Below are 21224 nucleotides of genomic sequence, written 5' to 3'. Positions count from 1 at the left end.
GTATGTGAGAAAATAAAGAAAAATGCTTTATATCAGATGAACTGGATAGCTCATTCGGTTAGGGCATGGTGCTAATACTGCTGAGGTTGCAGGTTCGATTCCCGTATGAGACAGTTGCATATTCCTGCACTGCTGTGGGTTGACCAGATGATCCTCAGGATCCCTTCCTGTCCCTATTCTATGAACTTGTTTGCAGAACTGTGTACATTGGTCAAAGCTGCATACCAAAAAATGTTCATATTAGGGGAAATGCTGAAGAATTTCAGTATTGTTGTTGTTTTAAAATCACAAATCGCTGCAGAAAGGTGCAGAGCTGAATTTAAGATTAGAAAAATGGGAAACTGAGAGGACGGAAAGTGACAGATCCTTCCACCCTTAGCTGCAGGCAAAGGTCTTCCCCAGCACCTAAGAACATTTAGCTGGAGATGTCAACCTGGAGCCTTCTGTAGAGAAAGCATGTGATTTACTACTGAGCTCTGGTCCTTCCCTATCACCTGGATGCCCCCCCCCAAAGTCACCAGGAGTCATCTATATGACATCTGTGCAGAAATTTGCAGTACAAGCTCTCTTTCCTCTTTCAGGAAGAAGAAGCGAGCAATCATCATGATGGTAACTGTTGTGGTTTTATTCACCATCTGCTGGGCTCCTTTTCATGTAATGCACATGATGATAGAATACAGTGAGTAGCTTTTTCTTTTGAAATTGTAGTAGTTGGTTTTGTGATCAAGGTGGCCAGTAAAACCCCACAAAACTCAAAGTTTTTATGGCATGACCATATAAAATGCCCAGCACATATATACAGTGGTACTTCGGGTTACATATGCTTCAAGTTACATACACTTCAGGTTACAGACTCCGCTAACCCAGAAATATTACCTCAGGTTAAGAACTTTGTTTCAGGATGAGAACAGAAATCGTGCAATGGCAGCAGGAGGCCCCATTACTTAAAGTGGTGCTTCAGGTTAAGAACAGACCTCCAGAACGAAATAAGTTCTTAACCCGAGGTACCACTGTATTTCGCTATAAGTCTATAGCAGTGGTTCCCAACCTTTTTCAGCCATGCCCCACCTAAGCATCTCTAAAATCCTAATGCCCCCTTGCCCATGACATATACCGGTAATTCTTATTATTCAAAAAATTCATGTGGAGGAAGCCTAAAAGGCCATTAACTGTTAATAACTCATTTTCGAATTGCCCCCCTTAAAAATTAAATTGCCTCCCTGTGGGGCATGTGCCCCATGTTAGGAACCACAGGTCTGCAGGGACACTGAAAAGAAATAATTAATCTATCATAATCGGAATAATAATTATAATAATAATAATTTATTATTTATACCCCACCCATCTGGCTGAGTTTGGTTTAAAATAAGATGCCTTAATACATTTTACCGTTTATAAAATTCAGCTATCCAGTATCATTTTGAGGTAGCGACTCTTTGCTTTTTTGTGTTTCGTTTAGCCTCCTTCCTACACCTTTCTTTCCTTTGTAGGTTTTTTATGTCAGCCATCTCCTTTTATTCTAGTTAACTGAATTGCTTCTTGAATGCCTTTCTCTCTCCCCCCCCCCCCGATCTTGAATTATAGTGCACTCTCTCAGCTAAACTTTGTCCTTGAAGTAAATGAACAAACCATGGCAGTTCATTGTTGTCAAGAATTATGGCACTTTATTTGAAAATGTGAAATATAGATGTTTGAAGGTTTTTTACGCTCTTGTTATTGATTTTGAAGTGAAAAACATTATATACTCTTATAGAATACAAGCTAAGTGAATGCCAGGGCGTGATGGTATGGGGCTTCATTGTAGAGTCATCTATAGACGTTCTCAACTGTCAAATGTTCCATAATTCAGAACTGATTGGGATTTTTAGCAAGAGGTCCCCAAAGCCTCTCTTTTGAGGCTCGAGGGTTGGTCTGAAGACTTGGAACTGGCTCATTTTCCCTCAGACCAAAGTTGCCTTGGATTCAGGTAAAAGTAAAGGTAAAGGGAACCTCTGACCATTAGGTCCAGTCGTGACTGACTCTGGGGTTGCGGTGCTCATCTCGCTTTATTGGCTGAGGGAGCCGGCGTACAGCTTCCGGGTCATGTGGCCAGCATGACTAAGCCACTTCTGGCAAACCAGAGTAGCGCACGGAAACGCCGTTTACCTTCCCATCCTATCTACTTGCACTTTGACGTGCTTTTGAACTGCTAGGTTGGCAGGAACAGGGACCAAGCAACAGGAGCTCACCCCATCACAGGGATTCGAACCGCCAACCTTCTGATCGGCAAGTCCTAGGCTCTATGGTTTAACCCACAGCGCCGCCCGCAGAGCCAACCTGAATATCTCCAATGTGGGGGCATTCTCACATCCGACTTGTGCCTCATCTGAGGCAAGTTCGCATCTTAGCACTTAATGTACTGTATCATCAAATTACCATGTAATAATGCTTACCAACACAAAGCCAGTTCTTAATGGGTGTTTTCTTCTCTCCAGGTAATTTTGAAAGGGAGTATGATGACGTCACCATTAAGATGATCTTTGGCATAGTTCAGATCATTGGATTTTCCAATTCCATTTGCAACCCCATTGTGTACGCCTTTATGAATGAGAACTTCAAGAAAAACTTCCTCGCTGCCCTTTGCTTTTGCGTTATAAAGGAAAACCTGTCCCCATCCAGGCGACGTGGAAACTTAGGGATTACAATGAAGCAGCAGAAGGATGAAGGCTGCAGGAGACAACCCAACTCCTCGGGGGAGAACAGAAGAGAAGCATTCAGTGAAGGGAACATTGAAGTAAAACTCTGTGATCAGTCCTTTGCCAAAAGGAATTCCAGAAGGCACCTTGCTTTGTTTACCTCTGAACTCAATGGGCATGCTTCACTGGCACACTAGCATTATGGACATCTCACTGGATCCTTGATATTTGAGAATTCTTGCATCATATCCTAGGCCTGGCCAGTCTGAAGGCTTCATGTAAATAGTCAACAAAGCAGGCTTTGGCTCCTTCAGTTGTCAGCTCAAGCTGCTGATCTCAGGGACCATAGAATCACAGAATCCTAGAGTTGGAAGAGACCCTGAGGATCATGTAGTTCAACCCCCTGCAATGCAGAAATATGCAGCTGTCCCGTATGGGTATCGAACCTGCAACCTTGGCATTATCAGCACCATTCTGTAACCAGCTGAGCTAACCATGAGCCCTCTAAGTCTGGATTTGGTGTGTGCCTTTTCATGGCACTAGTCTGGGCCTGACACTGAGCTAAGAACTAATCTAGCCTATTCACTGACCTTTTGAAAATTAGCACAGTATAGGTGTTTACTCCTACTGGACTACGTGATGGTGCAGCATTTTCTTCTTTTCTTCAATTCCTTCTCCCGTTCCTTTGTTATGCTTCCTGGGGACTGATGTGGAAGCTCTTTCTTTTCTTTTCTATCTGTTCTTCTCCAATCTAAGAACAACAATCTGCTTAATTGCAAGGCAAATTGCTTTGGCTTAGTTAACCTTGAAGATGGCATCCTCACCAATGGTATTTGAGGATTATTTGCGTGCATTTGAAACAGACAATTGTAAACAAATTGCACTATTTGATTTTGCCTAAAATTGAAGGATCTTCACAGCAGTGCAGTGGTTTAATGCTCTGTTTTGTTACTTGTTACTAGTGTTCTTTTTTAGAGATAGGGTTGTGTTTAACTACTGGTAACTTATTCTCAGGGTAGACCCACTGAAATTAATTGACCTAGGTTTGTCATGCCCATTGATTTCAGTGGGTCTACTCTGAGTAAAAGTTAGTTGAGTACAAGCCAGTTTCTCAAAAACCTGGCTTATAGTGGAATATTTTTTATAACTGCATGCAGCTTTGCTAAAGGAAGTCTGTTTTCCTTTATATAAAATGTTCTGTTGCCTTCAAATTATTGGCCAAATAATCAAATAGTACAACAAAATAATCTGTAATTTGTTTTGCAGTCATTCAGTGTGCACGGCCAATATTTTTTTAGCAAAGTTGTGATTACAAATACAATGTGACATTTAATTTATGAAGACATTTTAATGCTGTTGCCTTTTAAAATGATTATATACTGTCACCTCTCTCGCTTCATCATGCCCTTAAGCCCAAATTTTATTCATAATAGTTTCCCACCCCCATTACTCTTTAATTCAAATAACAGCCCTTCAAAACACTGAGCATTTGCTGCATTTTCAAATGCTGGTAATTTCTCCTGTATATGCATTAAAAGTGGACTATTTCCATTTATCTGATTATACACCTCATTTTTAAAGTGTCTAAAGCTGAATAAGGATCTTTCCCATGGGCCACTATATTGCATATGATCCAACTTCTAGAATTCTCTTTGAAAATGTGGATTTCTCCAAAAAGGGCACCCTCAAGACCTCAGTATTTCCCACATTTCTAGGTATAATTTGCAGGATTGGATCACTCACTGGCCATATTATGGAGCTGCTATTATCATTCCACATCATGCTTTAAAATTTTATTCATGGCAGAGATTGCCTAAACACCTGTTTGAGCACTAAACTTGAAGATCTGGATTTGCATCACAGCTCTGAAATGAGTTCACTTGTCCTTGCCCAGCAGTTTCAATACATGCCATGACAGGAATTATGTGCCCATTTAAAAGTGGAACAGTGTTTTCAGAGCTGCATTTAGGTACCTCTTCAAAAAGGTGCACACACTGTGTGCTTGCGTCACTGCAGCAAACACTTGTACTGAGAAAAACATAGTGATTTATGTGGATAGGGAGATGACCCCCGCTCCGCTGCCTAGAAAACCATTTCTTTTCATTCCAGTACTCTTACCATGGGACTAGAGTAGATGGGGATTACAGAGGGAAAGGCTGCTTTTCCCTGTCCTTTCACCACTCACTGAGCATTGTCTGCAAAAGTGGGTTGGTTGGATGTATCTGTGTGTGGTATTTTACCTGTGCAATTACGGTAGTAGTTACAGACTGGTGACATTGTCAGAATTGCAGGAGAATCTGAGTAGCTATGAATGCTATGGGAGACTCTCAGTTTCTGCATCTTATCGTCCTTTCAGTATTATCAGTTGAGATGCTTGCAATTAAGGCTTTGAATATGGACAGGCTTGCCATATTTGCAGGGACAGTAACAAATAGTCGCCAAATAGGAAATTTGCTGCACAGCAGTGCAATGATGCGGATTGTTTGCTTATGTTTTTTGTGTGCATTAGTAATTCTACATTATTTTTAAAAAACTGCTTGAGAATATCTGCATGTGTCTGTGGTACTATCCCTATTCTTTGACAAAGGATATAAGATTCTTATTTTGGCTGAGAATGTTGACTTATCTTTAACTTGCACCCACAGTATACTTTTTATGGATTCCGTTTATGGAAACCATGGTTTTTCAGTTTCCTAGAGGAGGGCACTGTGAGGTCTAACTACATATTGCTTTGCACAGTTCTAAGAGTATCAGTTGAAAGATCAACTAAATAGAAAAATGTGTTGCATCAGAATGATAGTATTTCCTGTAACTGGATGTTTACAAATAGGTTTTAAAAAGGGGGGGGGGGAGAGGGCAAATTCCATGCTAGAAGTTAATAGTAAAAGGACTGGAAATCAATCTGTCAGTATCCTAATACTCCCAGGGAAATGGCATTAGGATTGCAGCTTTAATATGCTTCCTGCTGTGAATTTTAAGCACCAACAGAATGCACTATTGATCATTGTTTTTCTCATGTGCAAATAAGTGGTCTCTTTTGTTGACCGTGGGCTTCAATCTGTGCTCCTCAGTTAAAGTCTGAAGACTTCGAGCTGTCAAGCACAAAATCATGTTTACTATAAACATTTTAAAACATAAATTGAGTGTTATTTCAGCAGATGCACAGAGCACCACTTTCTATATAAAACACTCAGTTATGAAATAAAATACTGCAGTGCAAAAAAGGGCTTATCTAAGTGGAACTAAGAGTGTCTATAAAATGTTTTCATATTCCCCCTGGAATTTATACAATTCAGTATATCAAGAGGGTATTAAAACAATCTTTCCCAGATGCTTGAGGGAGGTTAATTAGCAGGATTGATTTTTTATGGAACTGTAAAATCAAGATGGGTTTGTGATGGCAAGTTAGCTACTCATTAGCTTTGTCTTTAAGATGTTACAATGCTTGCCCCCCCCCCAAAGACTTAATAGGGCTGCTCCTCCGGAAATCCATTATTCAGCACAAAATGAATGTAAACATCCACTGAAGACTGATATAAGCATAGCTATCATTCATTATGATATGTGTAAAAAGAAAATACACATATTTTTGCATTGTTGTTGTTTAGTCGTTTAGTCGTGTCCGACTCTTCGTGACCCCATGGACCAGAGCACGCCAGGCACTATGGTCTTCCACTACCTCCTGCAGTTTGGTCAAACTCATGCTGGTAGCTTCGAGAACACTATACAACCATCTCATCCTCTGTCGTCCCCTTCTCCTTGTGCCCTCCATCTTTCCCAACATCAGGGTCTTTTCCAGGGAGTCTTCTCTTCTCATGAGGTGGCCAAAGTATTGGAGCCTCAGCTTCAGGCTCTGTCCTTCCAGTGAGCACTCAGGGCTGATTTCCTTCAGAATGGAGAGGTTTGATCTTCTTGCAGTCCATGGGACTCTCAAGAGTCTCCTCCAGCACCATAATTCAAAAGCATCCATTCTTCGGCGATCAGCCTTCCTTATGGTCCAGCTCTCACTTCCACACATCACTACTGGGAAAACCATAGCTTTAACTATACGGACCTTTGTTGGCAAGGTGATGTCTCTACCTTTTAAGTTGCTGTCTAGGTTTGTCATCGCTTTTCTCCCAAGAAGCAGGCATCTTTTAATTTCGTGGCTCCTGTCACCATCTGCAGTGATCATGGAGCCCCAGAAAGTAAAATCTCTCACTGCCTCCATTTCTTCCCCTTCTATTTGCCAGGAGATGGCAATACCAGAGAAAGACTTCTGCAACATAAACTGATTGCAGCAGAACACAAAATACAGGATGAAAGTTCAAATGGCTGTAGAATGAGCTCTTTCCTGGCTGGGCTGCTGAAGGCTAAATGAGCAGCAGGAGGATTTATTATATAGCAAAAATAGATTCCAGAGATCCTGAGAGGAGCAGATACCTGCACTAAGTAATTATCTGAATCTCTCCAACACACAGTTGGTTTTACACAGCACTGCTCAGCATTGGTGCTGCATTAATGGCAAGGCCAGTACACCTTGCAAGGGAATTTAAATGGAAGCTTCTCAGCACTGGTTACTTTACCCGCTTTTTAATTTTAATTTTTGGACAAATTTTAAAGATGTTCATCTGGACCAGCAGAGGCTTGTGTCACCTTGACCAGGGCCTCAGCACACTGGTATATTTGCCCAGCCACACTGTGTGCTGATATTGAGCCTGGCGAATGAAGTGCTGGTGGGTTTGACCAAAATGTTAAAAGAACTCAAGTTTGTTATTTGTTCGATATTCCTGGCAATTGACATTGTTTTGTGCATATGGCCAGTGACTGTGGTCACTGTATTACTGTGGATTTTATACTATCCTAAATCATGTATTATTGTTTACACTGTTTTCAGTATGGTATGGTTTTACTATTTCTGACATTTTTAAATGTAGAACAGTATGTAAATGTATGTAAACAGTATTCCCTATTTATAAAAACAAGACGCTGTTAAAATTGAAAGCATGTATTTGGAATTGTGTTTCTGGAAGTGGAAACTAAACTTTGCTTCTTAATATTTCTGAAGCCTGCGTACAAAAAAATATTTAAAGTTGTGTGTCCTTCTTGGACTCTCCAGCTGTGGCCATAGCAAGGCTGTAATTAAAATGTCAACTTAAGCAAGGAGTTGGGAAGAAGCAGAGAATGGTTGAAAGTTTCCTTGCTTGAATATATAGGCCTTTAAAGAACAACAACCCAGAAACCAGAGCTATTAGCAGATTGCCAGTCATTTGTTTCCTACTTGCAAAGCAGTTCTCCATGTAGTGGGGATTGTGCAGGTGGAAGAGATGAAGACTTGTTCAATCTTGCTCAGTGGAGACCAAAGGGAGATGCTGGCTTGTCTTCATTCATATACATCTTTCCGGGAATCCAACCTTCCCCTTAAGATGGCTTTGTCCTAGAGACAAGAGGTACAAGAATGGTGACTAAAGTAATTCTTCGCAGCTGGTTACTCTAAGCACATCTAAGCAGCTGAATATTCTATCATTAAAAAGGGATTTATCCCCAAAACTTCCGAAGTTGAAACCAGCTTGGGGTATCTGCTTGAATCGGTGTGTGTCTGGCGACATCATGTGGTACCATTTGGAAAACACATTTCCCAAGGCTCATTTATAATACATATGGCTTTTTCATATGTGTATAAGAATTGTATTGATGGAACAGTAGGTGGGGCATGCAGTCAATTTATACTCAACCTGAAATAATTCTGGGAGACACTTATATAGAAGAACAGGCAGAACAGCACATTTATTGAATACAGTTCAGAAAAAAAGTGTGAGAGCTCTCATACACACTTTAGTGCACTAGTGGACTTACCCTGACACACTCATACACGTTCATACAGTAACCCATATTCTGCAGGGCTATAGTTACCAGGGATAGGCTCTCTGGCTGTTAGATGGCCAGTCTAGGAAATGATGAGATGGTAGCATTAGATTCCTCATTGAGGTAGATTAAGAGTTCTTGCTGTCTTCTGTCCTACCTCTTGTACTCTTTTCCCCAACTACCAGGAATCATAGAATCATAGAGTTGGAAGAGACCACAAGGGCCATCGAGTCCAACCCCCTGCCAAGCAGGAAACACCGGTGGTTTATGCCTTTTTCTTTTACATCTTTTGTTATTTTGGCCACAGGGTATCTGAGATGCTTTATCCATCGCTGTGCTGATCCTGGGATGCGCTTGCAATCTGAGCCCACACTTTCAGAGGCCCAGCTGAGCACTTATGGTTCCAAGGAGATTAAGCATCTCAGGTTCAGACATGGCATCTTCAGCCAACTTTGTTGGAATACCAAATTTGTGACAAAGCTAACATTGTCTGCTGCTCTTTAGAGCTCTTTCCTAAACTAAACGTTGGTATTCACTCACAACATTCACTACTGATTTATATTCCATTGAGGACTGGTCTACACCTGAGGTCAATATTGTAGAAATGTAAAGGTAGCTTATAAAGAAAATGTATGGAGTTTCTACTTAGAAGGCTGACTGGAAGCATTAAAGGCATCTTACAAAGGGAGAACATACGTGAGTGCTTGGGCATGGAAAGAGCATAAATGAGTACAATAAAAACACTGCTAACTTATTAAAATGTGTTTAAAAAAGCATCTGTCTTGCTTTAATTGCCTTGTCTTCCACTGCCAAGATTTCTGCATCATTATGAACATAGGAGGTTTAAAAGATAAAATGAGCCAAGCCCTTGTAGATCTGTTGTTTATAGTAAGTAAAAGAAGTGCCGTATGTTTTGCTAGCACTAGCAGCTGTTTAGTGCGTAGGCATTGTCAGATCACTGCTTCTTCTGATAAGGAAGAAAAACTAGGATGGTGTGAGTCCCCCCACCCCCAGCTGCACTTTGGGATCATATTTGGTGCTTCAGATTTGGTCCCTGTTTGGTCTGGATTATTTGAGGGTGGGAGGCAACTCCTACTCCAAAGCAATATTCAGAAAGCTGAAGCTTTGGTCCTCCTCTTGGCTTTGCATCGGGAAATCAAAATGGCAGAAGTCAGACAAGAAGAAAGAGAGACTACAGTATTCCTATTGGGCACAATCTTGCTACAGTTAAATCTAATGGCTCAGAGGCAAGACTGTTGCATGAGGATGATTCACATTGCTTATTTTCTTAGTTTTACTCTTTGTATCCAATACCTTTCTATGTAAACATTGTTATGTTTGTGCCACTTTTCCAAATGGTGAGAAGTTCCAGCAATTTACCTGGGTTTGTTTTCCAATGGAAGGAGGCAATGGAAGGTTTAAAGGCATTTCATAATTATCTACAAATATACAAGATGAGCATAGATTTGAAATCATAACAGAACAAACAGCCAAATCCACTACGTACCAGATCTCGAGGGGCAGTCATGCATCCTCTGAAACTGATACCTTACAGACTGCCCCCAACTACACAGCTGTCTCAAAAACTGTCTGATGGGAATCACATCAAAGTGACTGCTAACCTGTTTGAAAGCCACCATAAAAAAAATCAAAGATTTATTTACCACTTTCTTTTACTAAAGATGTTCCTAGATTCCTTCCAAGCAGTTTCCAAAACATTCAGTTGTAATCTAGGGTCTGGAAACCAAGCCTTATGAGGAACGGTTGAGAGAAATGGATATGTATAGTCTGGTAAAAAGGAGTCTGAGTGGAGAAATGATAGCCATCTTCAAATAGCTAAAGGGCTGTCACATAGAGGATGAAGCAAGCTTGTTTTCTCCTGCTCTGGAGGTGAGGACCCAAAGCAATGGCTTCAAGGGGATTCCAGTCAAACATCAGGAAGAACTTTCAGATGGTGAGGCCTGGTTGGCAGTGGGACAGATTCCCATGATGTGGTAGACTTCCCTTCCTTGGAGGTGTTTAAGCGGAGGTTGGATGGCCATCTGTCATGGATGATTTAATTGAGATTCCTGCATTGCAGGGGGCTGGAATAGATAACCCTTGGGGTACCTCCCAACTCTCCAGTTCATTGCTATAATCAGTTCTAAGTACATAAATAACACAGTTAAATCTTACCAGATCACCAGTGTACTAACAAACTTATAAACCAGAATCCATTTATGTCCAGATGCAGCAATCAAAAATCAAAAGCCCACTGATGCTTCTTTATTTCAACTGGTCCACTTTGCGTTGAATTTTCATTAGATGCAGCCTACAATTCCGGTTCAAAAGAATCTGAAATTTTAGTTGTTATTCCATGATCCACTAGAGAGCGCTGCTTATCAAAAATGCTAACTGTACAAATGTAAGGTGTCTTCTGAAGCATCACATTTCCAAAGAACTATTCAGCAAACAGATTATACTTAAACAGGTTATATTATTACTAACATCTTGACTGATGGGGGAATCATTTTTAATGGCGGAGACCTAACCCAGCAGCCCACGCACCTGATGCTTCTGTTCCTACCACCCACCACCTTGGTATGTAGGTTTTTATTCTCTTTACTAGAAACAGTTCTTACCAAAGATGCCCTCTCTGTTTACTGAAAATCTGAGATACACTGTGATTCATTGGCTAAAATTGACAGAGGTAGGGAATGACATTAAGAAATCTAGACTTATGCAGTACTTTCATATCAGAACACTTTGTTAATTCTCCTTTCATTAGACCTGTATTTCTCCTAAGGCGAAAATGCAGGGCAAGTCGAAGGCTGCATAGCCAAGTGTCTCGATGATGAGAGCAGAGCATAATCAGGGGTCAACTCTGAGCCTGTTTTCAGTGTTAAGGTGCAGCCACAGAATCCAGGAAGTGGCATATGAACAAGGACTGCAACCCTAAACTGATGAATCAGTTGAAGCATTGTTGTGTTATGCAATTAAAACTTAACTTAGTGGTGTCACAGTGCTGTGAAGGGGAGAAACTTAGTATCAACCTGTTATAATTTATTAACAGTGCAATCCTATGCATGTTGACTTTGGGTGGGATGCTACTTTGTGCTTGAGTGTCAGCCCCAGACATACTGCTGCCTTAGGCAATGACAAGATGCCACTCCACATTCCACACACAGAAGCCAACTGGCCTTACAGTTGAATCATTCATCAACATAGTGTCCTCCACTGCCCTTGAGGGTGGCAGGGTAGTTATGCAGGTAGAAGACAGGCCAATCAGCTCTGTTCTCTACCAGAGGCAGGCTTAGAAGCTGCTGGAAGGTTGCCACAACTGCCCCTAGCATCTGCTACCTGAGGCAGTTGCCTCATTCTGCCTTATGTTAGGACTGGTTCTAGACTGGTGTGTGTGTGTTTAAGACTGCAGCCTGAAAGCACACTGATGTTTCTGATTACAAGCCAGATCAAGTATTATCTTCCACATTCAAGTTAGCATTGTATCTCTTGCCTGTGCAAACAAGACCTGACTGTCAACAGTTTACATTTCCTCTGGAAAACATTTGTTTCCTTCCTTCCTTCCTTTTAAATGATCTGCAAGACAGCTGCTATATAACAAGATTTTTAAAGCACACAATAAAACAGGCATAGAAACAATGGAGCAGCTGAGTAGAACTAATAAACTAATCACAAGCTTTAAATTTGGGATGAGAGGAGCTCCCCTGTTTTGTTCCTTTTATTGTTTCATTCATTCTCTCTGCGCCATGTGCTTTCCACTGAAAGGGACGTGGTTGGCACTGTGGTCTAAACCACTGAGCCTCTTGGGCTTGCTGATTGGAAGGTTCAAATCCTTGCGTTGGGGTGAGCTCCTATTGCTCTGTCCCAGCTTCTGCCAACCTAGCAGTTCAAAAGCACACAGTGCAAGTAAATAAATAGGTATCTCTGTGGTGGGAAGGTAAACAGCATTTCTGTGAGCTCTGGCACTCGTCACAATGTTCCTTTGCACCAGAAGCAGTTTAGTCATGCTAGCCACACAACCTGGAAAGCTGTCTGTGGACAAACACCAACTCCCTCGGTCTGAGTGCCACACCCCATAGTAGTCTTTGACTGGACTTAATCATCTGGGGTCCTTTACCTTTACCTTTTATCCTGCTTTCCACTCTTCCTGGATTCTGGTTTAAGTATTAGCTATGCCCCTTCTAAGGCTGCTTCAATACTATCACTGTTTTAGGACAGGATTCAATCATATACTAGCAAATTCAGGTTGTGCAATTATAGCTGACTGAGCACTGGAGTTATGGGCTAGTAATAGTCTGTCCCCATCAGCAGTCTAACCACAGCATTTTGCACCAGCTGGAGTCTCTGGACCAAGCATTGTAGCCCCATGTAGAGTGCATTGCCATAATTGAGTCTTGAGATTGTCAATGCCAGACTAATATAGGGTGCAAGGACAGCTGCCATTAACATACCAGCCATAGCTGATAAAAAGCACTCCTGCCTCCTGAGGCTACCTGAGCTTCCAGTGACAAAGGAGGAGCCAGGAACATTCCCAAACTCTGAACCCTGTTCTTTCAGAGGGAGTGCAACCCTGCCTAGAACAGAAACTGGTTTATCTCCCAAACATGGGAACCACCAACCCACACTACCTCCATCTTCCAAGGGTTCAAGCTCAGTTTATGGGCCTTCACTGCGTCCATCACTGTGCCCAGACAATGGTCCAGATAATGCACAGAATCTCCTGGCTCAGATGTTATGGAGAAGTGTGTCCACCAGCATACTGATAATGCTTTGCCCCCAAACTCCAAATGGCTGCACCTAGTGGCTTTGCATAGATGTTAAGCAGCAGTGGGGACAAGATTGTACCCTGAGGTACACCATAGCAGAAGAATCATTGTGCAAGAACACAATCTGCCAGTGCTACTCTCTGGATATTACCCTGTAGGCAGGAGCAGAACCATTGGCCACACAGGTCAGAGTCCAGCCTTATCTGGAGGACTACTGGTTCCCCACCTCTGATTTAAAATGTGGGGAACGGACTTTTAACATCATAACCACCACCAATCTGATCTTGCATCAGTCACTAATTTGCTATGTTTAATTGTTATTGTTTAGTTGTTTAGTCGTGTCCGACTCTTTGTGACTCCATGGACCAGAGCACACCAGGCACTCCTATCTTCCACTGCCTCCCGCAGTTTGGTCAAACTCATGCTGGTAGCTTCAAGAACACTGTCCAACCATCTCGTCCTCTGTCGTCCCCTTCTCCTTGTGCCCTCCATCTTTCCCAACATCAGGGTCTTTTCCAGGGAGTCTTCTCTTCTCATGAGGTGGCCAAAGTATTGGTGCCTCAGCTTCAGGATCTGTCCTTCCAGTGAGCAATCAGGCTGACCTCCTTAAGAATGGAGAGGTTTGATCTTCTTGCAGTCCATGGGACTCTCAAGAGTCTCCTCCAGCACCATAATTCAAAAGCATCAATTATTCTCCTTCATGGATCACTGCCTTGCCATGGCACAGGGGCTTGAATAATTCAGAGAAACTATGAGCTATGCCATGCAGGGCCACCCAAGATGGACAGGTCATAGTGGAGAGTTTTAACCAAATGTGATCCACTTGGAGCAGGAACCAGCAAGCCGCTCCAGTATCCCTACCAAGAAAACTCCATGGACAAAGACAACAGGCTATGTTTAATACGTATTCATTATTGTTACCTATTATTATGGTCAGTGGCTTTGGAGGCCTGCTGCCAAGAAGAAAGATAGAATACAAATAGTTTAAATGGCAGCATTGGCACGAGACTAGATGAAATGATGCAGGGAAGATAGATGGCATCCTCACTGAGAGCACACCCACATCTTACATATAAAGCGCTCTGATACCACTTTAATAGTCATAGGTTCTCCCACAGAATCCTGGGAACTGTACTTTCTTAAGTGTGCCAGGAACAGCAGGTCTGTGAGGGGTCTCCTAACAACTCTCTGCAGTCCCCAAGAGTCCTTGAGGGAAGCCATACCTGTTAAAGTGGTATGAGAGTTTTTTGGATGAAAGCTGTGCATTTGAATGCACACCTGATCTGCACCTGCAGTTCTTGATCCAGTAAGCAATATATGCATGGAAGTTTGCCTGTATGCACAGATTTCCTTAGCTGGACTTGGGCAACTCTGTATGATGGGGTTTGGCTGAATCAGTATATCTGGATATAATTAAAAGAAAGAAACTTCAATGAAGATTTTTAAAAAAGACGAAGACAAGATGGAACAAGACAATGAGTTGCACAAGGAAGTTTGCCCCAACAACCACGCACATGGCATCACAGTAAAGGTATCAGTACATTTACAAGGCATTAACTTTAGAGCTTAAATATACCAATAATGGAGCAGGGCAGGATAGGGCACAGGACAAGAAACAGATGCACCATAGTAGCATTTATTGGAATAAATCACATTAACACCAGATGCTTCAGTTTAAGGTTCCAGTTATAATTCATGTTCGTAAAGTAGCATGGCCACGTTAGTAGTTAACTGTGTGACTGGAAGGAAAAAGATTCGCTGCACAGAGCACCTTACAAGCTGTGGCATTTAAGTTCTTTGACACTGAAAGCAAATACAATAACTGATTCTTCTGCATTATCGTGCTACAAGGGAACTAAGTGACCCCAAACCACAAAAATGTACAGCTTCCCTTACTGTTTGACTAATTCTTCCTCTGAACAAATTATAACATTTACCGTGTTGGAAGATACGGGGATTTCCTTTGCTAAAAGCCTTATGCTGAACCACTGACGCAGGCTGAGGTTGTGCTTTATAATAAGGCAAATGAAAGAGGGGCTTTTAGCGATGGCAAACATCCCCCTAGGGAAATATTTAAATATCAGGGCAAATTGGAAGGCAAATTGGGGGCATTTAATGTAACCACTCAAGCTGAAGCAATTCTTGTGTAGCTTTCTTTCTTTCTTTCTTTCTTTTTTAATGCATTCATGTGCATCTTGTGAGATGCTTAGAATTTTGTGATCCACATAGTAAGAGTCCACTTAAGACACATTATCCTTGAATTCTGTGCCTCATACTGGTTATATAATAGACCTTTTGAAGGAATTCAAAAATATTTATTTTAGTCTGATAATGCTGTTGGTAATAGTAGTAGTAGCAGCTGGTACATTTAGATTACTGTACTTTCCTGCAATTCACCATGAGGTTCCAGGAAGAGTTACAGCAATTTAAAAATACAGTGACATGTATTTGCTTTTGCTTTAGTTCTGACTGATTTATCACCAATGTTATGGGAACAATGACTTGGAAGTTTCTTCTGTGGAAGGCCCAGGGAAACGTTATCGGAGCAGTTCAAGAGCACAATAATATTCTTTTATTGTTCCTATGCACCTTTGAGGGAATTTGCACAGAGGTTTCCCCAATAGATTGTGCCGATAAAAAAGAAGATAGATCAGAATCTACTGGCACAACACTAAATAATGTGCAGGGAGATCGGCAGGGGGTTCTGTCTCCCAATTGTTTTAACAATAGAAGGAAGAAAATAGTACTTTAGATTGCTGAAATGGGGTAACCAGGAATGGATTTTTGTTTGAAATGACTGTGAGCTCAGCTCTGTGTTGGTACACAAAACAAATCCCTGTGCTCAGAAGCATCACATTTGTTACTGCTAAGTGTATGGCCCCCTTCAGTCTTATTTTTGTGTATATTCTGCAGCATGTCACTGATATAATAACAGTACATTAGTGATGGATTTATTTTGGACCATCCACACACCATTCTGCTTTATTAGTAGTTCTGTGGTGCTTCCCCAATGTTACCATATTATTGCTGTCTGGAGGCGCACATTTTCACTATAGTGTGACTAAAGTAGGGCAGGACCCCCACCCCACCGCTAGGAACATCTGTGCTCTGAAAAGTTACAGGATTTCAACTGGAAACTATGGGGCATGAGTCTGCTGCAAGCAAAGCAGTGTGACTGCCCTGAAACTTTTGCTGGTGCGAATGGTATTGAAATTGTGGTCATGTGTAACTGTCCTCGTAACATCATGAGGACCAATCATGATGAGTGCACAATAAATGGGACATCTATGTCTTTTGCCACCTGCCTTCTGGTGGTGGATGTCAGACCTTTAGTAAAGCACAAAAGGGATTCCACAAGCCTGAAGTCTGCTGTCTTCTAGATTGTGCCTTAGATGTGGTTTTAGGACACAATTTTCAGTCCAGCCATATTGCCTAGTGCCCATGGGGTGTTTTTTTGTTGTTGTTTTTTTAGCAACTCTTCCCAATGAGAGGTGGGGAACAAAATGAGAAAAGAGATTGCTGGCGAGAGTTGGGAGACAGTTTTTCTCTGTCCTGTTTAGTATTAATGTGTTAAATTAGTTCGGTTTTATTGCATTGATTTATTGATATGCCTTATTTTGTTCTTGGTTTGTGCAGTATGTGTTCTGATAGGCTACTGTAATATAAAATAAAAAAGAAAACAATAGATATGCTTTTTGCTTTCCACACTCAGCCATAGCTCCCCACCCCCATTAATCATAAATTATTTCACATTTCAATACCCCAAAGGCATCAATACTGAGCTTTTGGTAAACCACAAGTGTTACTTAAATATTCAGTACAATCCTACAAACTCAGAAGCAAGGCAGGTTATGTTAATGCAGTACTCAGAATACTAGTTTGGTGAGTTAAATTTTTGCTGTTGGAGTAAGCATTTGCCTCACTGGGCAGGTTATTGTTTTTTATATAATGCAGACTCTTATTTTATTCGCTGAATCCTGTTTTTTTTGCTGCTGCTATTTTATTTCTTCTGTCAGATAGTTTTGTTTTTCATTGTCATAAGCCACCCTGAGTGATGCAAATGCATTGGAAGGGCAAGGTAAACATCTACTAAAGAAAGAATGAAATGAATTTTCCTTAATTAGCAGGCAGCCCTGAGACTCATGGGAAGATAATGAGATTATTCCGTTTCCTATCCCAGGTGTTAACTTTCTTTAAGATCATTTGTGTGCACAGATGTGTGCCTGGGATAGAGTAAGATTCTATCTTGACAAATAGAGAGTGTCATATATGCAATGTATAACGTTAATGGACATAAACAATTATTTTATGGATTTATAGGTGATGGAAGAATAATATATAGCCCCGCTGTATCCTTTCAAAACCCCAAACGCTTGTAAATAAGTGAGTCTCATGCTGTCCAAAGCATGATGAATCACTGTTTTTACAAACCATAGCAAAATTATTCATTTTTACACCCTTTCCCCCTCCGTTTCAACAGTCTTTGTTTTTCCTGCCTATTCCCCTGTGCTCATGAACTATATCTCTACATAATTTTATGAGTACAAATCCAAAGATCAGATGGGTGCCGTTCCCATTAAACACAGATCATGTAAGTTAAGAATCACAGCCGGAGATCAAGAGTGATTCTGTTTTTATAGTCTTCTCAAGTGAAAACAGGAAAGACACCTAAGGCACTCCTTTACCTAGATATACTGGATTTTATATGTGAGGAGGAGGACATGTGCTGGAAAGGGTTTTACCAGATTTTACAGATTGGCTACATATAGCCAATGTGGTGCTGCCCAGATGATGGACTCTCAAAATATTTGGCCATTGGCCATGTAGTTTGGGGCTGTTGAGTGTTGTAGCCCCACATCTGGAGTGCACAATGTTGGCTACCCCTGGGTTATTCAGTGACTAACATTGCAATCCTATCATAAAATTACACTCATTGGCCAAGGATAGGAGCACTAATAAATCTCCTTGCACCCACAGATTATAAAAATACAGCATGGTTAGAGTTATGTCAGCAAAGTTATATTGTTTAACAGACATTACATAATGGGTAGGCAAATTAAGGCCCAGGGCCCGGTTCCGGCCCAATTGCCTTCTAAATCCGACCCACGGACGGTCCAGGGATCAGCTTGTTTTTACATGAGAAGAATGTGCCCTTTTATTTAAAATGCATCTCTGGGTTATTTGTGGAGCCTGCCTGGTGTTTTTACATGAGTAGAATGTGTGCTTTTATTTAAAATGCATCTCTGAGTTATTTGTGGGGCATAGGAATTCGTTCACCCCCCCCAAATATAGTCTGCCCCCCCCACAAGGTCTGAGGCACAGTGGACCGGCCCCCTGCTGAAACAGTTTGCTGACCCCTGCATTACATTATACAGGCACAATAGCTATGCAGGTGTGCACCAGGCAAGGGAGAAAATGGCTGGAGTTTGGGACATGGCATTTGAAGGCATTTTTCCTGGCAGAAGGGTGGCTGCATTTGGGCTGCCAAGAAGAGATCCATGTGCCTCTCTGGTGGAGCTCTAATGCTTTTGGCTGCAGATGTCAGCTGCTGCCTTCTAACTACTGCACTATGAGCAGAGGAGACTGTTTTTTCCTGGCAGCATGCTCGTATCTTATGTGTGGGAGAGGATCAAAAAAGCTACATGACACCATCATTTTCTGTGTTGATGGTACTGCCATGCCGGGCACCACAGGTGGAGTCCTTAGAGGAGAATCCAGAAACCACACAGGTAGAGGATACCAAAAATGCCACCCAGTTGTCTGAGAAGGCAGTGGAGCCATTCCCCAGTCCTTGGGAAAGCTGGCAGCAAAAAGTCCAGGCCAAATAATGTTCTACATAGGATGTATTTATGGACCCAGAGACATTGCCTGGCTCATGAATAAGTATTCCTGAAACACCTTCATTACTAGCAACTGTCTAGGAGGCTGTAGTATTTAAGCTCTTGAGCTTTCTAGATGCTGGAAATTACACAGGTCTTTGGCTCTTGTTACTGAGTCTAGTTGCCCTGGCTTGCTTTGTTATACTTTGCCTAAGGTATAAACAACTGAGGTCCCAAATATCTGAAAGACTTTCTTATTTAGACCCTCTCAGATGTAGTACAGAAGCTGGGGTGGGGGAACAACCCAGGAAAGGACATTGTCTGTGGCAGCCCCTAAATTGTGGAACTCCCTCCCCACAGAATTGTGCATCAAACTTTCATTATACAGCTTTTGAACTGTTTTTCATGTATTTTAAATTGCTGAAACAGGTCCTGGGACCTTTGGGTGAATGTTGGATAATTGATAATGATGATAACAATGATGATATTGGTTTATTTTTATTATTTCTTGAAGCAGGAAGAAATATTATTGTTCTGTGCACAGAAAGTTGGATGATATTTTATTTAAAACATTTCCCCCCTCTGCTTTTTGGTTGCCATAAGGTCAATAACCAACAGAGCAGGATAATACTATGTATAATGTATATCTGCTACAAACTGTTACAAACTTTCTGGAGAAAATGTCAATCTCTGGAACATTTTAAGTGCATAACTTCATCTATATTGAAAGGTACAAAGGGATTTAGTCGCAACTGCTGGCACTGTAACAGCAATAGCTTTGACACCTATTGACTGAGCTGATGTGATGTTCTAGAACATTCTGTCTAATGAGGGAAGTTGTCAGTCTTTGAACCTTCATAGCATTCCAGGCTTTTAGAGTCAAAGTAAATATTCAAAGGCTGAGGAAAATGGACAGGGAATGACAGGACAGTTGAGTGAAGCCAGCAGGGAGTATTCTTAAAAACAGAAACACGAAAGATGATGACACAGACATCTGAGGGAAAAGATGGCAGACCTGACTGAGAGTTCAAAAAGACGGGCTAATGACTGGGGTTGGTTGCTGTGGCAAAACCTCCCACAGCCAAGGAGAGAAAATGTATGCTGTTGACAAGAAACAATCAAAAAAGGTTGTAAGTCTGGGGGAACAAAAGAAAGTGCAGAAATTCAGAGGTGCAAGCAGAGACCTGAAGAAATAATGGGAGTAGAGTCCAAAATTAAAGTGAGGTTGGTCTGTAGCTTCACACAAAAAAAAGCTCTATGGGCTGAAGGCAGGGACTGGAGAAGGAAGTTGTGATATTGTGGGTGCTAGGGTTCAATTTAATAGTTCTGGGGCCTAGTTAGTGCTTGTTGTTGCCTTGCTACAGTTGTGGAAGACTGGAAAGCACTGCTGTGCTTTCATGTTCTCTTCATGTTCTCCTGCTACCCTGAGCAACAGGAGTCTCCTTCAGGAGTTACTCCACACATTTCAAGAGTGCGTGTGAGGAGAGGGCACTGCATGGACCTGGACCTGGACTGTTATATGAAGGGGAATTTGGCTTAATGTGCGTAGGCTCCTCCATGCAATGGAGAACCTAAATTGCACAGTGTTGCTGATTTTGTGGAGAAGCCTGTGTGCATTCAGCTAAACGTGCATTTCAAGTGTGCATAGGTTTCCCCTTAATACCTTCTGCCCAGCATGTGAAGGTCTTAGAGTGGAGCTGGCAGGTATGGGGATATTGTGGGTGGAGCCAGGTGTGTCTTTTCTTTCCTCATCATTGCAAGAAGACAATGGGGTGAGCAATCCTATCAATTTTAGCTTTTCACAGTTTCTCATTTTTCCAGTCTTAATTTAAATTTTCTGCATTTCCAGTTGATTTTTTTTTTAGTATTCAGCATTCTAGTGAAAATTCTCCCTAATATACATTTTTAATGCAATTTTTCTCAATATACATGTTTTTTCCAAAGCAGTTTCCTTTAATATAAAGCATTTTTCTTATTTTCACTAATATATGCATTATATGCTTTTTATTCCAACTTTACATCTGTATATGCATTTTGTATATATTAAGCAATGCTGGGAAGGTACATTTCAAAATTCAGAGAAGTGCAAATTTTGAAAAATGGCTTTGTTTTGGTTCACA

At 41.4% G+C, this 21224-nt stretch overlaps 2 protein-coding genes across 2 annotated transcripts in view; one reads left to right on the top strand and one right to left on the bottom strand.

Moving 5' to 3' along the window:
- The window catches only part of QRFPR (pyroglutamylated RFamide peptide receptor), a 33531-nt gene extending 25897 nt beyond the window's left edge, over nt 1–7634 (top strand). The window contains exons 5-6 of the mRNA XM_081925171.1: nt 582–679; nt 2475–7634. Of these exons, the coding sequence (XP_081781297.1) occupies nt 582–679; nt 2475–2872 (496 nt within the window). The 3' untranslated portion in view covers nt 2873–7634. The remainder of the gene's footprint in view (nt 1–581; nt 680–2474) is intronic.
- The window catches only part of LOC309377774 (dynein light chain roadblock-type 2), a 384929-nt gene that overhangs the window by 13024 nt on the left and 350681 nt on the right, over nt 1–21224 (bottom strand). The window lies entirely within an intron of this gene.

The sequence above is a fragment of the Podarcis melisellensis genome (genome assembly GCF_964234715.1).
Source record: "Podarcis melisellensis genome assembly, chromosome: 9".
Taxonomy (NCBI): Eukaryota; Metazoa; Chordata; class Lepidosauria; order Squamata; family Lacertidae; genus Podarcis; species Podarcis melisellensis.
The sequence above is the reverse complement of the archived record's forward strand: the minus strand, read 5'-3'. Positions and strand labels throughout refer to the sequence as shown.